A 10,968-nucleotide genomic window follows, 5' to 3' on the forward strand; every position below is an offset into this window, starting at 1 on the left:
TCAGATTTAAGATAAGTAATTGGAAGAGACGCGGCGTTAAATTTCTCACCCCCAATCTGTTTTTTGGCAACCTCAAAAATGCCGTGTTATTCCGTTCCCCACCGTTATGGCACATCGGCGACTTACACAAGATGGCTCCTCCGAACGCGCCATTTATTGGTTTTTACATCTTTCATAAGCCGTGTCTACTATTACGGGATCCAGAAATAATTAAACAAATCATGATCAAAGACTTCGATACTTTCACCGATCGCTACTTTGCTGGCTTCCATCAGAAGGACAGTATGGGCATGAAAAATTTGTTTGGCATAAAGAATCCGACCTGGAAATATGTGCGGTCTAAGATCAACCCTACTTTAACGAAGAGCAAGTTGAAAAATATGTTTCCATTGATGATAGAGATTACAGAGCCAATGATGAAATATATAAACGATCAACTAAATAATCAAGAAACTGTAAAAGTGTTGGATGCTCAAAATATTTATTATAAGTGTACAACTGATCTGATCGCTTCAATAGCGCTCGGTACTAAAATAGACTCTTTTTATCATCCAAACGAATTTACGGATGCAAATACTTTTTTTTATTTAAAGTAACTAATTAAAGATTAGTCTTATTTGACCATATCTGAATCTTTGTACTATTTTTTAATAATTTTATTTATGATGAAATATCTGGAAGATCAACTGGTTAATCAGGAAACAATGTTAGATGTTCAAGATATTTATTACAAATATTAGTTAATCAGGAAACAGTGTTAGACGTTCAAAATATTTATTACAAATTATATGTTAAATATGTATTATATTTATAAAATTTCAATATTGATCACTCAGATTTAAGTTAACTTATAGGAAGAGACGCGGCATTGAATTTCTCACCCCCAATCTGTTTTTTGGCAACCTCAAAAATGCCGTGTTATTCCGTTCCCCACCGTCATGGCACATCGGCGACTTACACAAGATGGCTCCTCCGGAAGCGCCATTTATTGGTTTTTACATCTTTCATAAGCCGTGTCTACTATTACGGGATCCAGAAATAATTAAACAAATCATGATCAAAGACTTCGATACTTTCACCGATCGCTACTTTGCTGGCTTCCATCAGAAGGACAGTATGGGCATGAAAAATTTGTTTGGCATAAAGAATCCGACCTGGAAATATGTGCGGTCTAAGATCAACCCTACTTTAACGAAGAGCAAGTTGAAAAATATGTTTCCATTGATGATAGAGATTACAGAGCCAATGATGAAATATATAAACGATCAACTAAATAATCAAGAAACTGTAAAAGTGTTGGATGCTCAAAATATTTATTATAAGTGTACAACTGATCTGATCGCTTCAATAGCGCTCGGTACTAAAATAGACTCTTTTTATCATCCAAACGAATTTACGGATGCAAATACTTTTTTTTATTTAAAGTAACTAATTAAAGATTAGTCTTATTTGACCATATCTGAATCTTTGTACTATTTTTTAATAATTTTATTTATGATGAAATATCTGGAAGATCAACTGGTTAATCAGGAAACAATGTTAGATGTTCAAGATATTTATTACAAATATTAGTTAATCAGGAAACAGTGTTAGACGTTCAAAATATTTATTACAAATTATATGTTAAATATGTATTATATTTATAAAATTTCAATATTGATCACTCAGATTTAAGTTAACTTATAGGAAGAGACGCGGCATTGAATTTCTCACCCCCAATCTGTTTTTTGGCAACCTCAAAAATGCCGTGTTATTCCGTTCCCCACCGTCATGGCACATCGGCGACTTACACAAGATGGCTCCTCCGGAAGCGCCATTTATTGGTTTTTACATCTTTCATAAGCCGTGTCTACTATTACGGGATCCAGAAATAATTAAACAAATCATGATCAAAGACTTCGATACTTTCACCGATCGCTACTTTGCTGGCTTCCATCAGAAGGACAGTATGGGCATGAAAAATTTGTTTGGCATAAAGAATCCGACCTGGAAATATGTGCGGTCTAAGATCAACCCTACTTTAACGAAGAGCAAGTTGAAAAATATGTTTCCATTGATGATAGAGATTACAGAGCCAATGATGAAATATATAAACGATCAACTAAATAATCAAGAAACTGTAAAAGTGTTGGATGCTCAAAATATTTATTATAAGTGTACAACTGATCTGATCGCTTCAATAGCGCTCGGTACTAAAATAGACTCTTTTTATCATCCAAACGAATTTACGGATGCAAATACTTTTTTTTATTTAAAGTAACTAATTAAAGATTAGTCTTATTTGACCATATCTGAATCTTTGTACTATTTTTTAATAATTTTATTTATGATGAAATATCTGGAAGATCAACTGGTTAATCAGGAAACAATGTTAGATGTTCAAGATATTTATTACAAATATTAGTTAATCAGGAAACAGTGTTAGACGTTCAAAATATTTATTACAAATTATATGTTAAATATGTATTATATTTATAAAATTTCAATATTGATCACTCAGATTTAAGTTAACTTATAGGAAGAGACGCGGCATTGAATTTCTCACCCCCAATCTGTTTTTTGGCAACCTCAAAAATGCCGTGTTATTCCGTTCCCCACCGTCATGGCACATCGGCGACTTACACAAGATGGCTCCTCCGGAAGCGCCATTTATTGGTTTTTACATCTTTCATAAGCCGTGTCTACTATTACGGGATCCAGAAATAATTAAACAAATCATGATCAAAGACTTCGATACTTTCACCGATCGCTACTTTGCTGGCTTCCATCAGAAGGACAGTATGGGCATGAAAAATTTGTTTGGCATAAAGAATCCGACCTGGAAATATGTGCGGTCTAAGATCAACCCTACTTTAACGAAGAGCAAGTTGAAAAATATGTTTCCATTGATGATAGAGATTACAGAGCCAATGATGAAATATATAAACGATCAACTAAATAATCAAGAAACTGTAAAAGTGTTGGATGCTCAAAATATTTATTATAAGTGTACAACTGATCTGATCGCTTCAATAGCGCTCGGTACTAAAATAGACTCTTTTTATCATCCAAACGAATTTACGGATGCAAATACTTTTTTTTATTTAAAGTAACTAATTAAAGATTAGTCTTATTTGACCATATCTGAATCTTTGTACTATTTTTTAATAATTTTATTTATGATGAAATATCTGGAAGATCAACTGGTTAATCAGGAAACAATGTTAGATGTTCAAGATATTTATTACAAATATTAGTTAATCAGGAAACAGTGTTAGACGTTCAAAATATTTATTACAAATTATATGTTAAATATGTATTATATTTATAAAATTTCAATATTGATCACTCAGATTTAAGTTAACTTATAGGAAGAGACGCGGCATTGAATTTCTCACCCCCAATCTGTTTTTTGGCAACCTCAAAAATGCCGTGTTATTCCGTTCCCCACCGTCATGGCACATCGGCGACTTACACAAGATGGCTCCTCCGGAAGCGCCATTTATTGGTTTTTACATCTTTCATAAGCCGTGTCTACTATTACGGGATCCAGAAATAATTAAACAAATCATGATCAAAGACTTCGATACTTTCACCGATCGCTACTTTGCTGGCTTCCATCAGAAGGACAGTATGGGCATGAAAAATTTGTTTGGCATAAAGAATCCGACCTGGAAATATGTGCGGTCTAAGATCAACCCTACTTTAACGAAGAGCAAGTTGAAAAATATGTTTCCATTGATGATAGAGATTACAGAGCCAATGATGAAATATATAAACGATCAACTAAATAATCAAGAAACTGTAAAAGTGTTGGATGCTCAAAATATTTATTATAAGTGTACAACTGATCTGATCGCTTCAATAGCGCTCGGTACTAAAATAGACTCTTTTTATCATCCAAACGAATTTACGGATGCAAATACTTTTTTTTATTTAAAGTAACTAATTAAAGATTAGTCTTATTTGACCATATCTGAATCTTTGTACTATTTTTTAATAATTTTATTTATGATGAAATATCTGGAAGATCAACTGGTTAATCAGGAAACAATGTTAGATGTTCAAGATATTTATTACAAATATTAGTTAATCAGGAAACAGTGTTAGACGTTCAAAATATTTATTACAAATTATATGTTAAATATGTATTATATTTATAAAATTTCAATATTGATCACTCAGATTTAAGTTAACTTATAGGAAGAGACGCGGCATTGAATTTCTCACCCCCAATCTGTTTTTTGGCAACCTCAAAAATGCCGTGTTATTCCGTTCCCCACCGTCATGGCACATCGGCGACTTACACAAGATGGCTCCTCCGGAAGCGCCATTTATTGGTTTTTACATCTTTCATAAGCCGTGTCTACTATTACGGGATCCAGAAATAATTAAACAAATCATGATCAAAGACTTCGATACTTTCACCGATCGCTACTTTGCTGGCTTCCATCAGAAGGACAGTATGGGCATGAAAAATTTGTTTGGCATAAAGAATCCGACCTGGAAATATGTGCGGTCTAAGATCAACCCTACTTTAACGAAGAGCAAGTTGAAAAATATGTTTCCATTGATGATAGAGATTACAGAGCCAATGATGAAATATATAAACGATCAACTAAATAATCAAGAAACTGTAAAAGTGTTGGATGCTCAAAATATTTATTATAAGTGTACAACTGATCTGATCGCTTCAATAGCGCTCGGTACTAAAATAGACTCTTTTTATCATCCAAACGAATTTACGGATGCAAATACTTTTTTTTATTTAAAGTAACTAATTAAAGATTAGTCTTATTTGACCATATCTGAATCTTTGTACTATTTTTTAATAATTTTATTTATGATGAAATATCTGGAAGATCAACTGGTTAATCAGGAAACAATGTTAGATGTTCAAGATATTTATTACAAATATTAGTTAATCAGGAAACAGTGTTAGACGTTCAAAATATTTATTACAAATTATATGTTAAATATGTATTATATTTATAAAATTTCAATATTGATCACTCAGATTTAAGTTAACTTATAGGAAGAGACGCGGCATTGAATTTCTCACCCCCAATCTGTTTTTTGGCAACCTCAAAAATGCCGTGTTATTCCGTTCCCCACCGTCATGGCACATCGGCGACTTACACAAGATGGCTCCTCCGGAAGCGCCATTTATTGGTTTTTACATCTTTCATAAGCCGTGTCTACTATTACGGGATCCAGAAATAATTAAACAAATCATGATCAAAGACTTCGATACTTTCACCGATCGCTACTTTGCTGGCTTCCATCAGAAGGACAGTATGGGCATGAAAAATTTGTTTGGCATAAAGAATCCGACCTGGAAATATGTGCGGTCTAAGATCAACCCTACTTTAACGAAGAGCAAGTTGAAAAATATGTTTCCATTGATGATAGAGATTACAGAGCCAATGATGAAATATATAAACGATCAACTAAATAATCAAGAAACTGTAAAAGTGTTGGATGCTCAAAATATTTATTATAAGTGTACAACTGATCTGATCGCTTCAATAGCGCTCGGTACTAAAATAGACTCTTTTTATCATCCAAACGAATTTACGGATGCAAATACTTTTTTTTATTTAAAGTAACTAATTAAAGATTAGTCTTATTTGACCATATCTGAATCTTTGTACTATTTTTTAATAATTTTATTTATGATGAAATATCTGGAAGATCAACTGGTTAATCAGGAAACAATGTTAGATGTTCAAGATATTTATTACAAATATTAGTTAATCAGGAAACAGTGTTAGACGTTCAAAATATTTATTACAAATTATATGTTAAATATGTATTATATTTATAAAATTTCAATATTGATCACTCAGATTTAAGTTAACTTATAGGAAGAGACGCGGCATTGAATTTCTCACCCCCAATCTGTTTTTTGGCAACCTCAAAAATGCCGTGTTATTCCGTTCCCCACCGTCATGGCACATCGGCGACTTACACAAGATGGCTCCTCCGGAAGCGCCATTTATTGGTTTTTACATCTTTCATAAGCCGTGTCTACTATTACGGGATCCAGAAATAATTAAACAAATCATGATCAAAGACTTCGATACTTTCACCGATCGCTACTTTGCTGGCTTCCATCAGAAGGACAGTATGGGCATGAAAAATTTGTTTGGCATAAAGAATCCGACCTGGAAATATGTGCGGTCTAAGATCAACCCTACTTTAACGAAGAGCAAGTTGAAAAATATGTTTCCATTGATGATAGAGATTACAGAGCCAATGATGAAATATATAAACGATCAACTAAATAATCAAGAAACTGTAAAAGTGTTGGATGCTCAAAATATTTATTATAAGTGTACAACTGATCTGATCGCTTCAATAGCGCTCGGTACTAAAATAGACTCTTTTTATCATCCAAACGAATTTACGGATGCAAATACTTTTTTTTATTTAAAGTAACTAATTAAAGATTAGTCTTATTTGACCATATCTGAATCTTTGTACTATTTTTTAATAATTTTATTTATGATGAAATATCTGGAAGATCAACTGGTTAATCAGGAAACAATGTTAGATGTTCAAGATATTTATTACAAATATTAGTTAATCAGGAAACAGTGTTAGACGTTCAAAATATTTATTACAAATTATATGTTAAATATGTATTATATTTATAAAATTTCAATATTGATCACTCAGATTTAAGTTAACTTATAGGAAGAGACGCGGCATTGAATTTCTCACCCCCAATCTGTTTTTTGGCAACCTCAAAAATGCCGTGTTATTCCGTTCCCCACCGTCATGGCACATCGGCGACTTACACAAGATGGCTCCTCCGGAAGCGCCATTTATTGGTTTTTACATCTTTCATAAGCCGTGTCTACTATTACGGGATCCAGAAATAATTAAACAAATCATGATCAAAGACTTCGATACTTTCACCGATCGCTACTTTGCTGGCTTCCATCAGAAGGACAGTATGGGCATGAAAAATTTGTTTGGCATAAAGAATCCGACCTGGAAATATGTGCGGTCTAAGATCAACCCTACTTTAACGAAGAGCAAGTTGAAAAATATGTTTCCATTGATGATAGAGATTACAGAGCCAATGATGAAATATATAAACGATCAACTAAATAATCAAGAAACTGTAAAAGTGTTGGATGCTCAAAATATTTATTATAAGTGTACAACTGATCTGATCGCTTCAATAGCGCTCGGTACTAAAATAGACTCTTTTTATCATCCAAACGAATTTACGGATGCAAATACTTTTTTTTATTTAAAGTAACTAATTAAAGATTAGTCTTATTTGACCATATCTGAATCTTTGTACTATTTTTTAATAATTTTATTTATGATGAAATATCTGGAAGATCAACTGGTTAATCAGGAAACAATGTTAGATGTTCAAGATATTTATTACAAATATTAGTTAATCAGGAAACAGTGTTAGACGTTCAAAATATTTATTACAAATTATATGTTAAATATGTATTATATTTATAAAATTTCAATATTGATCACTCAGATTTAAGTTAACTTATAGGAAGAGACGCGGCATTGAATTTCTCACCCCCAATCTGTTTTTTGGCAACCTCAAAAATGCCGTGTTATTCCGTTCCCCACCGTCATGGCACATCGGCGACTTACACAAGATGGCTCCTCCGGAAGCGCCATTTATTGGTTTTTACATCTTTCATAAGCCGTGTCTACTATTACGGGATCCAGAAATAATTAAACAAATCATGATCAAAGACTTCGATACTTTCACCGATCGCTACTTTGCTGGCTTCCATCAGAAGGACAGTATGGGCATGAAAAATTTGTTTGGCATAAAGAATCCGACCTGGAAATATGTGCGGTCTAAGATCAACCCTACTTTAACGAAGAGCAAGTTGAAAAATATGTTTCCATTGATGATAGAGATTACAGAGCCAATGATGAAATATATAAACGATCAACTAAATAATCAAGAAACTGTAAAAGTGTTGGATGCTCAAAATATTTATTATAAGTGTACAACTGATCTGATCGCTTCAATAGCGCTCGGTACTAAAATAGACTCTTTTTATCATCCAAACGAATTTACGGATGCAAATACTTTTTTTTATTTAAAGTAACTAATTAAAGATTAGTCTTATTTGACCATATCTGAATCTTTGTACTATTTTTTAATAATTTTATTTATGATGAAATATCTGGAAGATCAACTGGTTAATCAGGAAACAATGTTAGATGTTCAAGATATTTATTACAAATATTAGTTAATCAGGAAACAGTGTTAGACGTTCAAAATATTTATTACAAATTATATGTTAAATATGTATTATATTTATAAAATTTCAATATTGATCACTCAGATTTAAGTTAACTTATAGGAAGAGACGCGGCATTGAATTTCTCACCCCCAATCTGTTTTTTGGCAACCTCAAAAATGCCGTGTTATTCCGTTCCCCACCGTCATGGCACATCGGCGACTTACACAAGATGGCTCCTCCGGAAGCGCCATTTATTGGTTTTTACATCTTTCATAAGCCGTGTCTACTATTACGGGATCCAGAAATAATTAAACAAATCATGATCAAAGACTTCGATACTTTCACCGATCGCTACTTTGCTGGCTTCCATCAGAAGGACAGTATGGGCATGAAAAATTTGTTTGGCATAAAGAATCCGACCTGGAAATATGTGCGGTCTAAGATCAACCCTACTTTAACGAAGAGCAAGTTGAAAAATATGTTTCCATTGATGATAGAGATTACAGAGCCAATGATGAAATATATAAACGATCAACTAAATAATCAAGAAACTGTAAAAGTGTTGGATGCTCAAAATATTTATTATAAGTGTACAACTGATCTGATCGCTTCAATAGCGCTCGGTACTAAAATAGACTCTTTTTATCATCCAAACGAATTTACGGATGCAAATACTTTTTTTTATTTAAAGTAACTAATTAAAGATTAGTCTTATTTGACCATATCTGAATCTTTGTACTATTTTTTAATAATTTTATTTATGATGAAATATCTGGAAGATCAACTGGTTAATCAGGAAACAATGTTAGATGTTCAAGATATTTATTACAAATATTAGTTAATCAGGAAACAGTGTTAGACGTTCAAAATATTTATTACAAATTATATGTTAAATATGTATTATATTTATAAAATTTCAATATTGATCACTCAGATTTAAGTTAACTTATAGGAAGAGACGCGGCATTGAATTTCTCACCCCCAATCTGTTTTTTGGCAACCTCAAAAATGCCGTGTTATTCCGTTCCCCACCGTCATGGCACATCGGCGACTTACACAAGATGGCTCCTCCGGAAGCGCCATTTATTGGTTTTTACATCTTTCATAAGCCGTGTCTACTATTACGGGATCCAGAAATAATTAAACAAATCATGATCAAAGACTTCGATACTTTCACCGATCGCTACTTTGCTGGCTTCCATCAGAAGGACAGTATGGGCATGAAAAATTTGTTTGGCATAAAGAATCCGACCTGGAAATATGTGCGGTCTAAGATCAACCCTACTTTAACGAAGAGCAAGTTGAAAAATATGTTTCCATTGATGATAGAGATTACAGAGCCAATGATGAAATATATAAACGATCAACTAAATAATCAAGAAACTGTAAAAGTGTTGGATGCTCAAAATATTTATTATAAGTGTACAACTGATCTGATCGCTTCAATAGCGCTCGGTACTAAAATAGACTCTTTTTATCATCCAAACGAATTTACGGATGCAAATACTTTTTTTTATTTAAAGTAACTAATTAAAGATTAGTCTTATTTGACCATATCTGGATCTTTGTACTATTATTTAATAATTTTATATTTTATTTATATTTTGCAATTTTATTTTTTTAATCAACCCAAAGAAAGGTAGCTTATTGTCGCCAGTTAGATCAAAACAAATGAACAACTGTTCAGTCGACTAACTGGCATAATCTTTGTTAAAGTTTCAATCACAACGTTTCGACCATTGGATTTGGTCTTTTTTAAGTAAATTACAGTCATGAAGTAATTGCGAGACAAACACCGTTAACAAGTCCGTAAATTAATGAACAATTTCTAAGATGTACAAAAACGCGTGTAAAAAAAAATGCAACATAAAAAGAATTCTTAGTATCAAAAGCAACGCAATGAGTAAAAATGTAGCATAGTCAAATTCATTTAAACAGAAATATGTTTTGTATAGTTCTTATTCAGTGATTATTCAGTGATTATTCAGTCTCTTGTTTGCTTTCACACACTAAACGTTAAATTTACTAAAGCGTCAAATTTAACCTAAGTAATATATATTCCTGAAATTTTGAAAGTTTATACTCACACACACAAATTAACTTCTCTACAAAAATAGTGATATCTAAATATTTTGCGCCAATTATAAGAATTAATATTTTTATTAGGAACTAAAACGTTATTACTATTCGTTAGTCAATTTTTATAATACAAAACAATTTTTTAGATTTGACACTATAAAATGAGAGTATTGCGTTTTTTTCTCTACAAAAGTAAATATATATATAGAAAATGCGCCAACTATAAAGTAGATGTTTATACGAACTAGAACATCTAGTTTATTATTTTTTGGCTGGCATTTATAGTTTGATTTTTCATTAAGCCCGTATCAAACTAGAAATTGATATTAAGATTGAATTAAAATGTAACTAATTAGTTGGTCAAATTCTAATTCAATCTCAATCTTAATCTCTAGTCTGATATGGTTTTGATTATTTTAAGTTTGTCTTTAGATACCATTTCGTTAATTAGGAAGTATTTTAACGATAAAGTTAAACAGATTCTTAAATATAAGATTAAACTAATAAATAAATAAAAAAATATTAGCCTTTTGTATTAAATTATTGACTGCTGTGCGCCGATATGAGGCTGCTGTGTGCCTGCAATAAACAATTGTCAGGAAGGATATTGGCAAGAAATAAAGGAGATAATATTGAGCTGGCAAATAAGTTTTAATACAAAGAAATT

At 32.1% G+C, this 10,968-nt stretch overlaps 13 protein-coding genes across 16 annotated transcripts in view; 12 read left to right on the forward strand and 1 right to left on the reverse strand.

Moving 5' to 3' along the window:
- Nucleotides 1-833, forward strand: part of LOC114254323 (probable cytochrome P450 6g2) — a 19,970-nt gene extending 19,137 nt beyond the window's left edge. Inside the window, exon 3 of the mRNA XM_036283026.1 lies at nucleotides 5-833. Coding sequence (XP_036138919.1) covers nucleotides 5-596 — 592 coding nt within the window. The 3' untranslated portion in view covers nucleotides 597-833. The remainder of the gene's footprint in view (nucleotides 1-4) is intronic.
- LOC105834028 (tubulin polyglutamylase TTLL4) overlaps nucleotides 1-10,968 on the reverse strand; it is a 201,703-nt gene that overhangs the window by 86,569 nt on the left and 104,166 nt on the right. The window lies entirely within an intron of this gene.
- LOC118644617 (cytochrome P450 6k1-like) lies at nucleotides 832-1,665 on the forward strand (the record flags this gene model as incomplete). Its single annotated transcript, XM_036283561.1, has 1 exon — nucleotides 832-1,665. A coding segment is annotated over one exon (597 nt), but the record flags the coding sequence as incomplete, so codon positions are not given.
- On the forward strand, nucleotides 1,664-2,497 carry LOC118644618 (cytochrome P450 6k1-like; the record flags this gene model as incomplete). Its single annotated transcript, XM_036283562.1, has 1 exon — nucleotides 1,664-2,497. A coding segment is annotated over one exon (597 nt), but the record flags the coding sequence as incomplete, so codon positions are not given.
- On the forward strand, nucleotides 2,496-3,329 carry LOC118644619 (cytochrome P450 6k1-like; the record flags this gene model as incomplete). The annotated part of the gene is made up of 1 exon (XM_036283563.1): nucleotides 2,496-3,329. A coding segment is annotated over one exon (597 nt), but the record flags the coding sequence as incomplete, so codon positions are not given.
- LOC118644620 (cytochrome P450 6k1-like) lies at nucleotides 3,328-4,161 on the forward strand (the record flags this gene model as incomplete). The annotated part of the gene is made up of 1 exon (XM_036283564.1): nucleotides 3,328-4,161. A coding segment is annotated over one exon (597 nt), but the record flags the coding sequence as incomplete, so codon positions are not given.
- LOC118644621 (cytochrome P450 6k1-like) lies at nucleotides 4,160-4,993 on the forward strand (the record flags this gene model as incomplete). Its single annotated transcript, XM_036283565.1, has 1 exon — nucleotides 4,160-4,993. A coding segment is annotated over one exon (597 nt), but the record flags the coding sequence as incomplete, so codon positions are not given.
- LOC118644622 (cytochrome P450 6k1-like) lies at nucleotides 4,992-5,825 on the forward strand (the record flags this gene model as incomplete). The annotated part of the gene is made up of 1 exon (XM_036283567.1): nucleotides 4,992-5,825. A coding segment is annotated over one exon (597 nt), but the record flags the coding sequence as incomplete, so codon positions are not given.
- LOC118644623 (cytochrome P450 6k1-like) lies at nucleotides 5,824-6,657 on the forward strand (the record flags this gene model as incomplete). Its single annotated transcript, XM_036283568.1, has 1 exon — nucleotides 5,824-6,657. A coding segment is annotated over one exon (597 nt), but the record flags the coding sequence as incomplete, so codon positions are not given.
- On the forward strand, nucleotides 6,656-7,489 carry LOC118644624 (cytochrome P450 6k1-like; the record flags this gene model as incomplete). The annotated part of the gene is made up of 1 exon (XM_036283569.1): nucleotides 6,656-7,489. A coding segment is annotated over one exon (597 nt), but the record flags the coding sequence as incomplete, so codon positions are not given.
- LOC118644625 (cytochrome P450 6k1-like) lies at nucleotides 7,488-8,321 on the forward strand (the record flags this gene model as incomplete). Its single annotated transcript, XM_036283570.1, has 1 exon — nucleotides 7,488-8,321. A coding segment is annotated over one exon (597 nt), but the record flags the coding sequence as incomplete, so codon positions are not given.
- LOC118644626 (cytochrome P450 6k1-like) lies at nucleotides 8,320-9,153 on the forward strand (the record flags this gene model as incomplete). Its single annotated transcript, XM_036283571.1, has 1 exon — nucleotides 8,320-9,153. A coding segment is annotated over one exon (597 nt), but the record flags the coding sequence as incomplete, so codon positions are not given.
- Nucleotides 9,152-10,959, forward strand: LOC118644627 (cytochrome P450 6k1-like; the record flags this gene model as incomplete). Its single annotated transcript, XM_036283572.1, has 1 exon — nucleotides 9,152-10,959. A coding segment is annotated over one exon (597 nt), but the record flags the coding sequence as incomplete, so codon positions are not given.

This window comes from Monomorium pharaonis, chromosome 2, assembly GCF_013373865.1.
Source record: "Monomorium pharaonis isolate MP-MQ-018 chromosome 2, ASM1337386v2, whole genome shotgun sequence".
NCBI lineage: Eukaryota > Metazoa > Arthropoda > Insecta > Hymenoptera > Formicidae > Monomorium > Monomorium pharaonis.